The sequence below is a fragment of the Achroia grisella genome, unplaced genomic scaffold, assembly GCF_030625045.1.
Source record: "Achroia grisella isolate CSIRO2021 unplaced genomic scaffold, CSIRO_AGI_Agris_v1 utg842, whole genome shotgun sequence".
Classification (NCBI taxonomy): Eukaryota; Metazoa; Arthropoda; class Insecta; order Lepidoptera; family Pyralidae; genus Achroia; species Achroia grisella.
In genome coordinates this window covers 267,632-283,525 of record NW_026713040.1, presented here as the reverse complement: position 1 = coordinate 283,525, position 15,894 = coordinate 267,632, and the positions used below count along the sequence as shown (strand labels likewise).

General features: G+C 32.4%; 1 protein-coding gene across 1 annotated transcript; it reads right to left on the bottom strand.

Annotated features, from left to right (window-relative positions):
* Positions 1 to 286: 286 nt before the first annotated feature.
* On the bottom strand, positions 287 to 15,687 carry LOC131852337 (plasmolipin). The gene is made up of 4 exons (XM_059203003.1): positions 15,456 to 15,687; positions 14,383 to 14,513; positions 12,275 to 12,535; positions 287 to 530 (listed from the first exon to the last, which is right to left on the bottom strand). The coding sequence occupies exons 2-4, from the start codon at positions 14,503 to 14,505 to the stop codon at positions 444 to 446; spliced, it is 471 nt and encodes a 156-aa protein (XP_059058986.1). The 5' UTR covers positions 14,506 to 14,513; positions 15,456 to 15,687; the 3' UTR covers positions 287 to 443.
* Between the last annotated feature and the right edge of the window lie 207 nt (positions 15,688 to 15,894).

Below are 15,894 nucleotides of genomic sequence, written 5' to 3'. Positions count from 1 at the left end.
TGTAATTGGTACACTTAGTAATTTTAAACTTGAGAAATAACTGTAAATATTTAATAATAAATATGTTCCGGCGCGGTTGCATTAATTTGTGGCCCAAATTGCATTTTTGATACTGCAACACTGAAACGTCGGTATTTCAGCGGACCATAGACAATATGTTAACCGTTATACTTTAATATACAAAATCTGTCAACGATCACATACGCATTATCATACGCAACCATTGTAAACCACTATCAATTAAATTAAAAAAACTAGCCAGAAATCTCCGAGTTTAATTACATCATGAAGACCCTCTTCTCAATAAAAAGCGTAAACAAATACTTCTTAATTACAATATTATGCTGTGACGTCAGTGTACATCAATCTGATATCAGTCTACATAGTAAAACTGAACTGTACTATTCAGTCTTAACTTAAATATACTAACAGTTATGAGACGGCTATTGGGGCGGCAGGCCTCTTCTCCAACCCCTGTATTTTAAGTAGCCATCCAAACCATATGCAATGATGGCACACAACCCGAAGAACTGAAAAAAAAAGAAAATAATCATTTACTAGCTTTTACCCGCGGCTTCGCTCGCATTGAATATATTAAATAAGTATCGGAGATCATTACAATAGAAATAAATAAATAATATGTTTATATATGTTTATATTTATGTATATTTGAGTCCTATATATTTATTTTTGTTTATTACGTGCGCCACCTACCCTGTTCTTATTTTTATTTCTCTATCCACCTAAAGGTAGTCTGGAAGAGATTGCTTAGCGATAAGACCGCCTTTTGTATCAGTGTATATTTTCCATTTTAATTGATTTTTTGTTTTTGTTCTGCAATTGGTGCAATGAAGAGTATAAATAAATAAATAAAATAAATCAATATGATGAATATACTTTATAGCATATTTTTTTTTTGTTTTTTATAATTTTTTTAAATAAAAAGTACCCTATGTTCATTCTAATACCTACAAGAACATGTGTACAAAATATCATAATGACCGCTTTAGTAGTTTTTGCGTGAACAAACATCTCTACTTTCATATTTATAATATTAGTAAGGTTGGCTGTTTTCTTTTTTAACGGCTTTGGGTGTCTGGAATTCAAATAGTAGCGAGTTCGATTTCGGATGAATAGAATAGAAAATCATTTATTAAAATAAACTTAATTTAAGCACTTTTGAATGGTCATAACATTTTTTTTTATCTACCGCTCGTATGATATCCATATGTATCCTTTAATATAATTGTTTCTACTATCCTTACTTATTACTTACTAATATTATAAATGCGAAAGTAACTCTGTCTGTCTGTCTGTCTCGCTTTCACGTCAAAACTACTGAACCGATTTAAATTAAATTTGGTACACAGATAGTCATAATATTAATACTAGATTTAAAGACAAACTTGCTGTCCCAAGTATCGTTCAGAAAAAGTTAATAGGTCTTTTATGGGAATAGGTATAAAAATTTACAATAAGATACCAAAGGATATGTTGGAATTACCCTTAAATAAATTCAAAACATCTGTTAAATCATATTTACTGAGCAAGGCCTATTACTCACTAAACGATTACTTGAATGACGAGTGTGCATGGCAATACTTGTTCATGCACTGAATTTTCATTTAATGTTAGACATAGACAGACACCTGTCTATGTCTAACATTAAATTTGTTAATTAATGTATTTTTATATAGGTATATAAAAATACATTGTAAATAAACAGGCTTTAAAAAAAAAAGTAATTCAATTGAGTTTCTTGCCAGTTCTTCTCAATTGGATCTATATACCGAACTAGACGGTAGGGAAAAAATAAAATTATAATGTAAAAATTTGACGTTCATAAGCCGCTAAGTTGTCCTACATGAATAAATGATTTTTGAATTTGAATTTGAATTTGAGTCTAGACCCTGAGAAAGGCCAAAGGCTACTTTTGAATGCGAAAAAAGGGTTGTAAGGGTTGCTGCTACACCGACCACGACAATGTACCTGTCCCGTCTACATTACGCCACTAAGGAGCAGAACATTGTCGATTATATCCGTACCAAGAGTAACCTGACATTGAGGGTAACGCAGCTGGAGTCGAGTCACAACGCGAGTTTCAAAGCGTTTGTGGCCCTGGTCCCCACCGACTTGCTGCCCACCTTCATGAAAGAGGACTACTGGCCGAAATGTGTATCGGCGCTACAGTGGCAGATAGCCGTCTTCAGTGCCGTGATCACACAGACAATATCATTGTATTAGTTTTTAAATATTATATTATATGTATGTTAGTCTATAAGGTATTTATAATATGGGCCTAGTTGCCTCAAATAAATGAATAAATAAATAATTACTAAAATAAGAATATATTTATCACCGTATAATTTTAAGTAGTATAAATAGTTTTAAAATATAATCGTGTTGGCAATTAGCTGTAAGTTTATATTGTGTTAATTAAATAAATAAATAAAATAAATAAATGCCGCACACGGGCCCCCCGGGCCACAGGGCCACTAACGTGCTTAAGCAAAAATTTAAAAATAACTAAAAAGCAATATTTTTTTATTTCACAAATTCATCACATTTTAAAAATAAATATGATAGGTTACTTTAATGATGGCAACTCAGTTGAGAGAAATTCGAAATTTTTTTTTTATAACACAGGGGACAAATTAGCATGCGGCTCACCTGATGGTAAGTGATTACCGCCGCCCATGAGCACACAGTTACACCTTCAGAATTCCCCTAAACTCTTTCTGTAAGTTGGTAGTGCTGTCAATTTGACTGATAGCTATATGTGCGTTTTAATACAACTGTATAGGGCCCCAGTACTGAGCAGTGGGGCCCCACTTTTTGATTTGCTCCAGGTCCCTTGGTCACCTAACTACGCCACTGCTCATGAGTGATATTACGGGTACCTCAGCTTTCAATATAGTGTAGTAGGTACGACACAAACTCTTAGGTAATATTGTCTCTGATTATTCATTTATGTTATTTATATAAATTATGACGCATTAATCAGTATAGCAAATAATACAATAATATTGTATTATAATTATTTAACGGCTAATATTGTGTTTGATATACCTAAGTACAGAATACAACTGCTAGCTATGTACCATGTCAGGTTGACCTCCACGCGGTTCCACCTGGAAACCATCGTGTTACATTCCTGGTGAATTTGTCACGATGGGCTAACTGACCTGACCTTGTGTTCATCTTATCATCCTCCACTGGTGCCCCGCCAGCGTAAACCGTTAGCGCAGGCGGGTGCAACATTCCATTATCAACCCTCAAAAAAAAAATTACGTTTATTTTATACATATATATATACAGATTACTAGCTGTTCCCGCTACTTCGTCCGCGTGGAATTTTAATTTATTTTTCTAAAATTAAAATAGCCTGTTACTACTTATTACATCAGCTACCTGTCAAAAAAATTCCCATCAAAATTAGTCCAGCCATTTCAGAGATTCGTCTGAACAAACAGACAGCCAAAAGGCGGGGCACCAGTGGAGGATGATAAGATGAACATCTTAACATCCTCCTGTTAACTATCGTGTGACGCACCATTAATTAAAAATGGTAAAGTCAATAATCATGTAACCTGAAACGGAACGTCAGAGGCCAAAGCCAAAGTAATCTATGTGACATTGACAAGTGGATGACGGACGATTGAACGGAGGCAGCGGGAGTTTTGGAGCGAAAGTGTTGATATTATTATAAAAACAAATAAGAGATAGATAATTGTGAATATTGTAGGCATTGAGGTGTTTCTCTCCCTGACTAATCGGCATTACGCCTAAGTCGTCAGGATACTAGTGATTTTAAAAGTTCAGAAGCGGTACCAATCCCGCCTACAAATTCGACTGTAAGGTAATTCTGACTAGAAGTTGTGGTAAGTGAATTTACGTTAATAACACGCATACCATTAAACGCAGTTTCTCACTTGTTTTATTGAACTTTTGGATGAATTGCTTTCTACATATTAAATAGATTTAGTAGGTACACATATATGTTTGATGATCCCATTTCAGATAAATGACAATCACAGGCATAGTCCAGGTATATGTCTTGATGGTGGTTATATTCCCAAATTGAGACACTGTCATATGTATATATATTATATTGGTTGATATTTTGATATGTGTTTATTAATGAATTAATAAAGCATATTAATATAGATAGACACAGTATATTGTTGACATAAACTGATACCAGCAACATAACATGTTATATTTCATAATATTAGATATTAAAGACATTTTAGATGCTATCTCTTGATTAGCTGTGAAGCTCTCAGTGAAAATAGTACTTAACTCTGATAGTACAATTATTATATTTATTTCTTGCTGTGTTTTGAATTTTATATATATAGCAATGGCTAACAATTGGTAGTAAACTCCAATGTTAAAAAACCGAATAACTGTAAACTATTATTATTAATAGTTCCTTATTTAATCATTATTTAGTATAAAATCCAATTGAGATCTATTAGGATCCTCAAGGTTATCATAATCATATGATATTGATTATTAATGTGTTGAAAAAGCACCTAGAAATGATATCCAATTCCTCAAAGGTGTCATATTATGCTGGAATTATATATTATATGTATGCTCAGATTGAATGTATTATATGTTTGAGCAATTGGTTCACTTCTTTGATGCTTCTCTTGAAATTCATTAGAATGGCCCTTAGCAGCCATTGTTGATCAATAAAGGTCCTGTGCAGGTACCTGTAGCTATGTATATTTGTCATTTGAGACAATGTTTAGTAAGTGAGTGTTGGAATTTATAAGCACCACATTAATATGTGACATGTTAGAAAGTGATAGATTACAGGTAAGACTATTCTTACATGGTTCAGTTTTGTAATTTATGAAGTTGTCTTTTAACCTAAAGAAAAGCTTTTGGTAACTCCAGAAATGAATGTTATTGGCTCTTGATTGTATTATTGATTGTACAAGAAACCTGTTGAATTTTCTAAACAATACTTGAGCAACAAGCTTGTCTTTAAATTTACTATTAGTGTTATGAATATGAGTAAAAGTTTTTGGAAATAAGTTAATATTTGTGTACATACAGAATGTTTGGATATATATATTGAGTCGCAACAGTGAGAGTATTTGCGTTTTGATGAGTTATAACTCTCCATACAGTAAATTGCACAAAATGTCATGATTTTATAATATGAATATGTACAACATACGACAATTGTTATCACAATAATGAAAATAGACTATTGTAATATATTGCAATGTATTGCTATATTGTCCAATCTTGTGTAGTGCATAAGCTAATGAACTGAAGATTTGCTGCAAGGATCTGAGCTTAAGTTATCCATTGAGTTTTATTATTTAGTGTCATTTGTAGAATGACAGTACTAAGAAACTATAAAGTGGACAGATTCATTGTTAAATCTGTATTGGAATTGAAATGTGAACCAAGGAGGAAATCATTGTTTAAATTCAAATTGTATTATATATTTGTGAAGTACAGATAATAAAAAAAAAACAAGTAGAATATATTATTGAATATTAATATAAATAAATGTATATCAGAAGATAATAACTAATTTAAAGCATTCATGAGTTAATAATGAACTCATCTTGAAGTTAGCACATGGATTGTGTCAAACAGTGTGGTCTAGAATTGTGAAATTTGGATAATAAACTTTATAATTCAGATATTATGGCAGGAAAATGGAAATAAATGAGTGCATAGCACTCTTTTGTTGTATATAGGTATGGACAGATGGGAGAGAATTAAGTGAATACATGTAAACTGTGATATGGTGAAATAGAGAGAAAGGAAAAATTGGATACTATTTTTAAATGGTTTATGTAACTTACCTTCTATGTATTTGTAGACTACAGGATTATAAAATATTTTATGATTTGACTAATGAAGTTTCTGTATATTAATTAGTTATGATTAAATAGTCTCTGTGGGAGGCAATGTTAAGATATTCAAAGTACATAAGCTTTAAAATTATTATAGAGGAAAATTATGAGACACAGACAGACAAGATTGTTAGAAAAGAAAAGAGATATGGATATTCTAGAAAACTTTGCTGATGACCTTGGTAATGTGGTTATTAATAGGCTGCATAATTGTCCATGCATAGAAATTCGTTCCCATTCTATACAACCGTTATATATTTATGAGAATTCCTGATTGTTGGTGTTTTATGCTATGCCTTTATAAGCATGTGGTTTGTTTTATTTAATATAACTTTGTTACCAAAGAGGATGAGACTGAAGTTAGTCGGTTTTATGAAGATAGCACTTCTATACTGTGGCAAGCTTCCAATTATCTTCTGTGAATCTACTGTACTGTAGAGGACAGTGCATGGTGATTTCGGTATAGCTATGACAGGAATATATAAGTAAAAAAAAAAAAAGACGAATAGGAAAAATCCTCAATATCTTGTGAACACAAGTTAATCACTGCAAATGTAACTTAGATTGAAAGTGAGATGTTGGTATCCGTTGGGATGAACAGTGATTCACAAGCACAGTATCAGTATAATTTATAGAAGAAAAAATATATAAATAGTAATGATTCAAAAGAAAATTGTATCATATGTACAGGTATAAATACATATAGTAATGCCTATTTAACATTTAAATAGTATTGTGATTGATTGGATTGTAGGACGCCATATAATGAAATGAAAAATTTATAAGCCATATATATATATATAAGAAAATGGCAGAGACGATAGACAAAAGAAACGTAGGACAGCAGAAAAAAAAGATAAGCAGATGACATAAGAAAAAAAAAAGGAAACAGCAGGAGAAGACTGGATGCAAACTTCCATAGAGAGAGACATGGATAGTCAGTATGGACGAGCTGGTTTATGAATATGGATACTGGCGTAATTTATGAGATTTTTATATGGTTTACTGATGGATAATAAACTACTTTATGAATATATATGTAGAATGAAAAATAAATACTATATTGTAAGTTTTACATGTTATAGAGAATTATTTGTTGAGAAAATGTTTGCGAGCTGAGCCATTGTTCTTTAATTATAATGGTATTATAGTGAATACAAATTTAAGAAGCACAGGTAGTTAAAAGAAAAAGAAAAACAAAAGGACAATTGATTGTTGTTAAATGTATGAGCATTAAAGTTTTGAAAAGTGTACATGGGTATACTAGATTTAAGTTGAAAGGATCCTATTGAACCTATAACTGTTTTAAGAGACCTTTATATCCAATGCAAATAAAATGAGAGATAATATAAGTTGTGGAAGTAAGGCTATATCTGTCAATTTAATCCCAGGAATATATAAGAAAAGTTACTAGAGGATATAAATGAAAGTTAAGATATAAGAAAGTTAAATATTGTTAACAATAGATTACAGTTTACAGTTAAAAATTACTGTTGTAGATGGTTTTGCCAATTTTATTAATTTCTAGTTAACCTTTGTTAAATCTTGAGATATTGTATCTATTAAGATTTTAATTGGTTGAAAAAAAAAAAAAGTATAATCGAAGCGTATAATGCTAAATTAACGAGCATGTAAGAATTGTTGGTATACATGTTGACTCAATTGACTGGAATATGAGATTGGATGTGTTGTATTTAGACCATTGTCACTTTTGACATAACTGTTGAGTTGAAGTAAAATAAGAGTGTTAACTAAGGCTTTTAATAGTAAACTCATCAACATATAAGAATTGATGTTGTCACTTGCATAGCATACGAGAACGGATGTATTAAATAAGTGAGGGTGTTTTAATGTTGAATTGTACAAAATTACAGGTGTAGAGATATTGGAAGTTTATAATAATAACGGTGATGTTGTTTTCAAATATTTGGTTGATATTGATCAGATAAATAAGATTGAATTAAATTTAAAGCGTTGTCTTTGACGACGACGGAAGTTAAAATTTTTATAAGTAATGATCAACGCAATCAAATGCTGGGCATTTGATTCCATAGATTAGTCCGAGCACCTATATGCACTTGTATGTGTGGCTGAACGCCCTTTGGAGAAATCGGATTGACTATTGTACTAACTAAATAGTTTAAATTGAAATTAATCCTTTCAGAATTGATTTTATGTGTCTGTTGTAATTAATGGGAAATTAGAAGAGGTGCTAATTTATAGAACCCAGACACCGTATACAGACACTTTAGAAATATTATGAATAAAGCGCTCGAGGTGTACAAGATAGTTACACTGCAAGATTGTAGTAAGGACGATCACAAGGTAAAATTTGATACACCTCTATGGAAAATAGTCGGTAAATATACGCGGTGAAGAGTTGTACATGAACGAATAGATCTGAAAGATTAAGGAATGCTAGTGATACAATGATGAGTTACAATCCATGACAAGCTGAATTATGAGCAAAATGGCTAATAGAACGGGCGGTTGATATGACAATGAAAAATGATTTGCAATACTTTGATGAAATTATGAGATTAATATAATAATCATATGACTATGAATACGATTTATGGATTTTAAGGTAAATGATGGTGATTTAGATTTGATGATATACTGATGAGATGATTGCGCTGAGGTCGCGGCTGATGGTTCCGTATACGTTAGTTCACGGAGAAAATGGGGATCCGCGTGTGCTCAATGCGACGTACAACGACCGACTCGCTTTTTGTTGATGCTACTCAAGATTTGGTAGATACTAGATATATATCAACCAGATATATAATTCGAATTTGGTACATAATTAAATTGAATTAACTTATGATTAAATGTTATAAAGTCCTTTAAAGCGTTGGAGAAATAGTAAAATGGAACCAGGAAATCCAGTTCTTAAAGATATGTAATAGAATAAAAAGTAATAGTAAATATTGATGGGAGTGCATATAACCCATAGTTGAGTTGCAATGTAGAGCACTTGAGGCTGAAGTAAAAATAGCATAGTACCATAAAGAATATGACTAGTTGGAGGCCGTAACTCCTTGCGTGCGCAAGCGGTGAATGCCTCATTGAGAAAATGACCAGTTGTTAAATATTTGATGTGTTTCAGTTGGAGGCCGTAGTTCCTTGTGGCGGCAAGCAGTGGCTGAGTCTAATGAGAATCTGACCAGTTTGAGGCCGTAGCTCCTTGTGTGGGCAAGCGGTGGCTGAGTCTAATGAGAATTTGACCAGTTTGAGGCCGTAGCTCCTTGTGCGGGCAAGCGGTGGCTGAGTCTAATAAAATCCAGATCTGTTGAGACCGTAGTCATAGTGGGCAAGCGGTGGCATTTTTTTAATGTTTTGTTTTAACAGGTATTTCACTAATTAGCTAGGCAGCCGTGTTTGCAGAGATGCTGACTAGTACCTGGTGTAAAAAATTAAGTGATACAACTTAAGGCGGAAAAATATAACAAAGATTGAATTCATGATGTTGAAATGTAATGTGTAGTTGTCAGTGGCAACTTTCATATTTTAAGTATGTAAAGTATCTCAAACTAAATTTTATATGATTTTAATTTTATTATATTACCCGATGTTAACTGTTATGATAATATCGAATGAGGCCCTTCGATAACGTTGGATGGCCGAAGTGGCTACGAATACCATCGATAAAATATAAAGTGAATAGTAGGCTTACTAAACTCACGTTCGTTTGACGAAAGTTAGTAATTCGTTTTATGGAAATTGCGCAAGGTTTTACAACAAACTCCCAGAGTCTGTATTCAATTTGCCAGAAAAAGAAATCAAATGTGTCATAAAATATTTTCTTTGAAAAAAAAAAAGCTTATTATAAAATTGAAAAATTTATAAATGTCATCATTTATAAATCAGTGTTTTTTTTTAGAAAATATCTAACTTGAAATTCATAGCGCTGTCAATGTTGTCTGATTGAACGGAGATTAAGTGCGTAGCGGTTTTTATGTTGATTGCCGCACGCCTAATCCTTGTTGTTAATTAAATATAAGTAAATCAATATTTATTTACAAGAGCAACACACAGGTTTCTTGTTTGTTCTTCTTGTGATGAATCTGCGTTTCGAATAAGCGATAGATTCAAAAATCTTGACTACTCAAAAGTGCTTATATTAAGTTTGTTTGAATAAAGATTATTTCTATTTCACATTAATCTGGAACAGTGGGTTTTGGTTTATGTTAAACTGGTGTTGTAAAGAAAATTGAGATCAGTATCTACAATCATTTATAGTTCCCTAAATGTACAGGGTTCAAAGGGTGCAATAGATTACTTGACCAGTGAGCTGATGGTATTGTTAAGTAAATCATAACTGAAATTCAATGAATTATGTTACATATATTAAAATAATTCTCTGGTAAATCAAGAGTATCGTCGAAGTAAAATAGTAGTAGTAGTATTGAGGGTATTAGATCCACTTGAATAATATTGACATGTTATTTTCTATTGGTGAGGTGAAGGCAGGCAGCGATTTTGTTCTAATTTTATGTCACGAGAATAATACTTTCTCTTTATATTTTTTTCTCTATATATGTAGGTAATTAAGTTTTACCTTTTGTAATGTGATATGTTAAATTTATCCGTTAAAATATTCATGATGAGAAATGTCAAGTTCTATTTTGGAGGTATAAAAAAAAATGCAATGTTCATCGGATCGGAAACTTACATTGTGATGTTGATATGTTACAGTCTGACTCATAGAAGTCAATCACCGCCAAATAATTGTTTGTTACTCTAAAAGGTTGTTCATGTTTTTGGGTGATTTGGATTATGTAAATTAATATATGTTATGTTATATTTTGTGCATTCTGAATGCATGCCGAAACTTAGCTCTGTTAGTATTGATTTTAGATTGTAAACCTTTGACAGTATACTAAGATAGTCAATGTTATGAAAGTAATGTGTATCTTTAGTTTATTTAGTTAAGTATTTGTTATATGATCCTGTAGACACTATATCTTTTGATAAGCATGACTACGCTCATCAGTTACCTATGTGTCTGGGCCAGACACTATTGCAGGATGGCCGACTGTTAACTATCGTGTGACGCACCATTAATTAAAAATGGTAAAGTCAATAATCATGTAACCTGAAACGGAACGTCAGAGGCCAAAGCCAAAGTAATCTATGTGACATTGACAAGTGGATGACGGACGATTGAACGGAGGCAGCGGGAGTTTTGGAGCGAAAGTGTTGATATTATTATAAAAACAAATAAGAGATAGATAATTGTGAATATTGTAGGCATTGAGGTGTTTCTCTCCCTGACTAATCGGCATTACGCCTAAGTCGTCAGGATACTAGTGATTTTAAAACTCCACTGGTGCCCCGCCAGCGTAAACCGTTAGCGCAGGCGGGTGCAGCATTCCATTATCATCCCTCAAAAAAAAATACAACTATATCATGGGGGCTTGGGAAGTTCACTTAAGAACTATGGCATGTGCGCTGTAGCATGGTGCGGGACAGTTTCATTTACAAATTATGACTTAGTATTTCAGTTGTTTGTTGTTCAACAATGTTATCTGATTGAACAGAGATTAAGTGCGTAGCGGTTTCTATATTGATTGTCGCATGCCTAATCCTTGTTGTGAATTAAATATAAGTAAATCAATATTTATTTAAAAGAGCAACACACAAGTTTCTTGCTTATTCTTCTTGTGATGAGTCTGCATTCCGAATAAGCGGTAGAATCAAAAACTTGACTATTCAAAAGTGCTTATATTAAGTTTATTTGAATAAAGATTATTTCTATTTCTATTTCTATGTTTATTCGTAATTTAAGTTACTTAAGATACTATACCATGGTGCCAGTTTCATTAACGTTTCGTTTCACTCTTAAATTTTGCAGCGGTGGTCGCGGGTCGATCCTCGCACAGTGCAAACATTTGTATTCATGAGTATGATTGTTTGTGTCGGTCTGGGTGTTTTTTATATATATTATGTATGTATTTAGAAAAACAAATATCTAAGTATTTATATCAGTTGTCTAGTACCCATAAAGCTCTACTTACCGTGGGACTAGATAGCGTTGTGTTAATTGTCCAGGGTTTTTCCACACTTACGGGCCGAAACCAACGTGCGTGCGTGCGTGTCTGTGTCTGTGCATGTGCGCGTGCGCTAGCGTGGGTGCGTGCGTATGAGCGCATGTGTGAGTGTGTACTTATTATTATTATTATTAATATCCCAATTTGTTTACCAAGCATGATCAGATAAAAGACTGTCTCAGATCACAAAGAACAAATAAAATACTGATAGCAAAGAGCAATTTAATGCTCTACCAAAATAATGTATCATTTATGCCACATTTTTTTTAATTACTTTAATTAGATTTGAATGAATTTTATTAATTTCATTTATAAAATTATAAGACAACTCACCCCAACTGCATATCCAACGCTTTCACCGATCGCCGTTGCAAATATTGAGAAGCATATGTAGGCTAGTACCACTACACAGCAGTAGAAGAACTCCAGCTTTAGCCACGGCCATCGGTCATACTTCTCCACAAAGTGGAATGTGTACATGAGCAGTAGCAGCAGGGTTACGACGTTCGCAAACCAGTACAGTATGTTGAAGAATATAGCTGATAACCACACCCATGACACCTTTATGCAGATGAACCCGACTAGGTTGCATATCTGAAATTATAATATAATTATTACTGCAGTCTGTTTTACCGATGTTGCCAGGTATTTGTATTTTTTAAATAGGCTTGTGGCACTATAGGAAATTAAGACAAAATTAATAAAGTATAGGTATTAATAAATATATGGTACTTGTATAGAATGGAATAGAATAGAAAATCATTTATTCAAATAAACTTAATTTAAGCACTTTTGAATAGTCATAACAATGTTTTTTTTTTAATCTACCGCTAATTCGGAAAGCTGTAGAAAATAATTTATTCAAATAAACTTAATTTAAGCACTTTTGAATAGACATAACAATTTTTTTTTTAATCTACTGCTCATTCGGAAAGCTGTAGAAAATAATTTATTCAAATAAACTTAATTTAAGCACTTTTTTTTAAGCTACCGCTCATTCGGAAAGTTGTCATCACAAGAACGAGCAAGAAACTTGTGTTGCTCTTTTAAATAATCTATGTAAGTTCACATTATACAATTCGAAATGTGTGAACACAAACTACCAACCAGCACTAATTTATTAGGGTTAAATATAAGTACACAATAAGATTAAATCAGTCCTGGTGATAAGATAGTATAGAGGTATCGAAATAGATTTTCTTATTTTTCACTAAAATAAAGACTAACCGCCTTTTTTTATAAAATAAATATCGGTTTATAGTGTCATATAATCATAAAACAAACACCTATTTAAAGTATTTTGCTGTTTGAAATAAAAAAATTGGTTGGTTGGTAGCTTAATACTGTTAAATTACTCAAGTTAACTCGAGTTATGTTTATTACGAGTTAGCACATCTCTAATAGGGAGGCAAAAAAGTATATAGAAAATTGAACTGTATAAGAGGAAAAATTCAATTCATAAAATGTACTACATTAATAAATGATACTTAAATTTTAATTGAATTTATAATTCATGGGACAAGAATTTCAGGAGTATTATCCCTGAATTTAATTTTGTTATACCCATTACGATTAACACTGTATTTTTTTATTGTTTCCTTCTTTTCTATGGAGTTATGGGAATCATTATTACATAGTATAAAACAAAGTCGCTGTTTGTCCCTATGTATGCTTAGAGCTTTAAAACTACGCAACGGATTTTGAAGCGGTTTTTTTTAATAGATATAGTGATTCCAGAGGATGTAGGTAGGTTGGACTCCATTTTCCGCAATTGGCCTCTCATTCGGGCCGTTGTGCGAATGAGAGGCCAATGATTCCAGAGGAAGGTTTATATATATAATACATGTACACCCGTGCGAAGTCGGGGCGAGTAGCTAGTTAGGAGATAAGGCATATGAGTGAAGTGCCATCTCATTTAATTTTTTTAGATGCTGGCCAAACGACTCCTTTTACAGTTACAGTTTCAGTATACAGGCAACAGCTAACCATATATATCTAATTATATTTTGTACTAGCTGTACTCGCGACGTTGTCCGCATCGAATTTAACTTTCTCTTCTAAAATAAAAGTAGCCTAAGTTACTCCTTATTACATCAGCTACCTGCCAAGAAAAGTCCCTTCAAAATCAGTCCAGCCATTTCAGAGATTAGCCGACACAAACAGACAGACAGATAAAAATTGTAAATAATATTATTTTGGTGTATGTACCGTATTTATATTCATATGCATGTAGTAACTGTTATTTCAATATTACAAACAGACACTCCAATTTTATTTACATGTAGAGATTTTAGTGGTAACACCACAATGTTACACACAGTGGTGCCAAACAAGCTTATGGTCTGCCTGATTACCATCCTGATGATCATCATAGCCAATAAACACCAGAGGTATCAAGTGTGCTTTACCAAAATGCTAAGAAGCTCATATTAAAAACTCACCACTTGAATTAGTTTAAGTACACCAGGTAGTGTTTTGACATAGTTCTTGTCAAACCTCAGCACTTTCACTTCTGGTGGTGGAGGGGCTTGTGGACTCTGTTGGTTGCCGTAGTTGTCAAACATAGTTGTAGCTGGAACAATTGACAGCAATTTTGAAATAATAATAATAATTCTATTGTCATCACATGCATCATCCTCATATAACTTTTAGACTCATCCACACTTGGCTAAGGCCTGCATGTTTGAACATATTACCCCCGTAAAATAGGAGATATATATACAGCTAAGGCCCCCGTAAAATAGGAGATATATATACAATATATATAAATAATAATACGCGCAAAGAGTAAAAACTCAGCAAAAAAAGCTGAGAAAACAGAATATACAAATAATAATAATAATAACGAGAGACTTGGCATGTTCCGTCCTTTGTACTGATCATCAGCTTAAGCTGTGAAAAACAGATAATAATAATATTTCCTACAAAAAGGCACAATTTAATATTGTGACAACAAAATTGAAAAGAATGTTATTTTGATGTATGTATCATATTTATATTCATATGCATGTAGTGAAAAGCAGTTTAATCAATATTACAAACAGACACTCCAATTTTATTTACATGTATAGATAATAGTTAAATATAATAGGAATGGATATGAATTTCTACTAAATAAGAAGCAGGAGTCTGCATACTATTCTCAATGTAGCCAGATTGATATAGTTTCATAATTAGATTTAATTCTTTTGTAATAATGCACGTTTCTCTAGACATGTTTACTATTAAACATATTAACATAATATTATATGCATTTGCAAATTTTGTATATTTATTTTTAATATTACAGGAGCTAAAACAATACAATTACAATCTATTATATTAAAACAAACAGCATTTCTTTTTATTTGCATAGTCCGTATGTTGATCATTGGCGCGCTTCTTTCGTCAACAAAATGCATGCAGTGTGTTAAGTTACAGGCTGAGAAAATTGTCAGAATGGAGAGAAAACTATGTAGAAAATACTTGACCATTCCCGTTCTACAAATTCTTCACCACACCTACCATTACTTACCTAAATATTCAAAGCGGTGCAATCACAGGTAGCACCAATAAATTTATATTAGCCACTTTTCGTGTATAGATAGCACGTTTTTTTTCTTATCAGACTTCTTATTAAATTCTTGATGTTTGTGAATATTTAGGACATTTTTTACGTACATAAAAAACAATTATTTATGAACGAGAACGAGGAATGAGGAAAATTAATTAATTTAATTTCATATTTTTAGACTGCATTGACTTGTCATTAGTTGTTATTGTCAAGGTTGACAAGTTTTGTTTTATTCATCAAATGTCTCTGTACTGACAATGGCTGTATGGCCTAAGTCCTTTGGCTTTTCCTTAAGAATCGGACCAAAAAAATTATACATGTCACTTTCCGATGTGTCATCCAGAGTCTGAGATTCTAAGTTTCTGAACTATTCAAATGCACTGCAACTTTTAAACCAATT

Bases quoted from the DNA above. Each gene is read 5' to 3' on its own strand.
- LOC131852337 (XM_059203003.1), bottom strand. From the start codon at position 14,505: ATGTTTGACAACTACGGCAACCAACAGAGTCCACAAGCCCCTCCACCA. The intron at 12,536-14,382 runs GTGAGTTTTTAA...TTATAATTTCAG, and splicing joins TACTTAAACTAATTCAAGTG to ATATGCAACCTAGTCGGGTT. The intron at 531-12,274 runs GTGAGTTGTCTT...TTTTTTTTTCAG, and splicing joins GCGTTGGATATGCAGTTGGG to TTCTTCGGGTTGTGTGCCAT.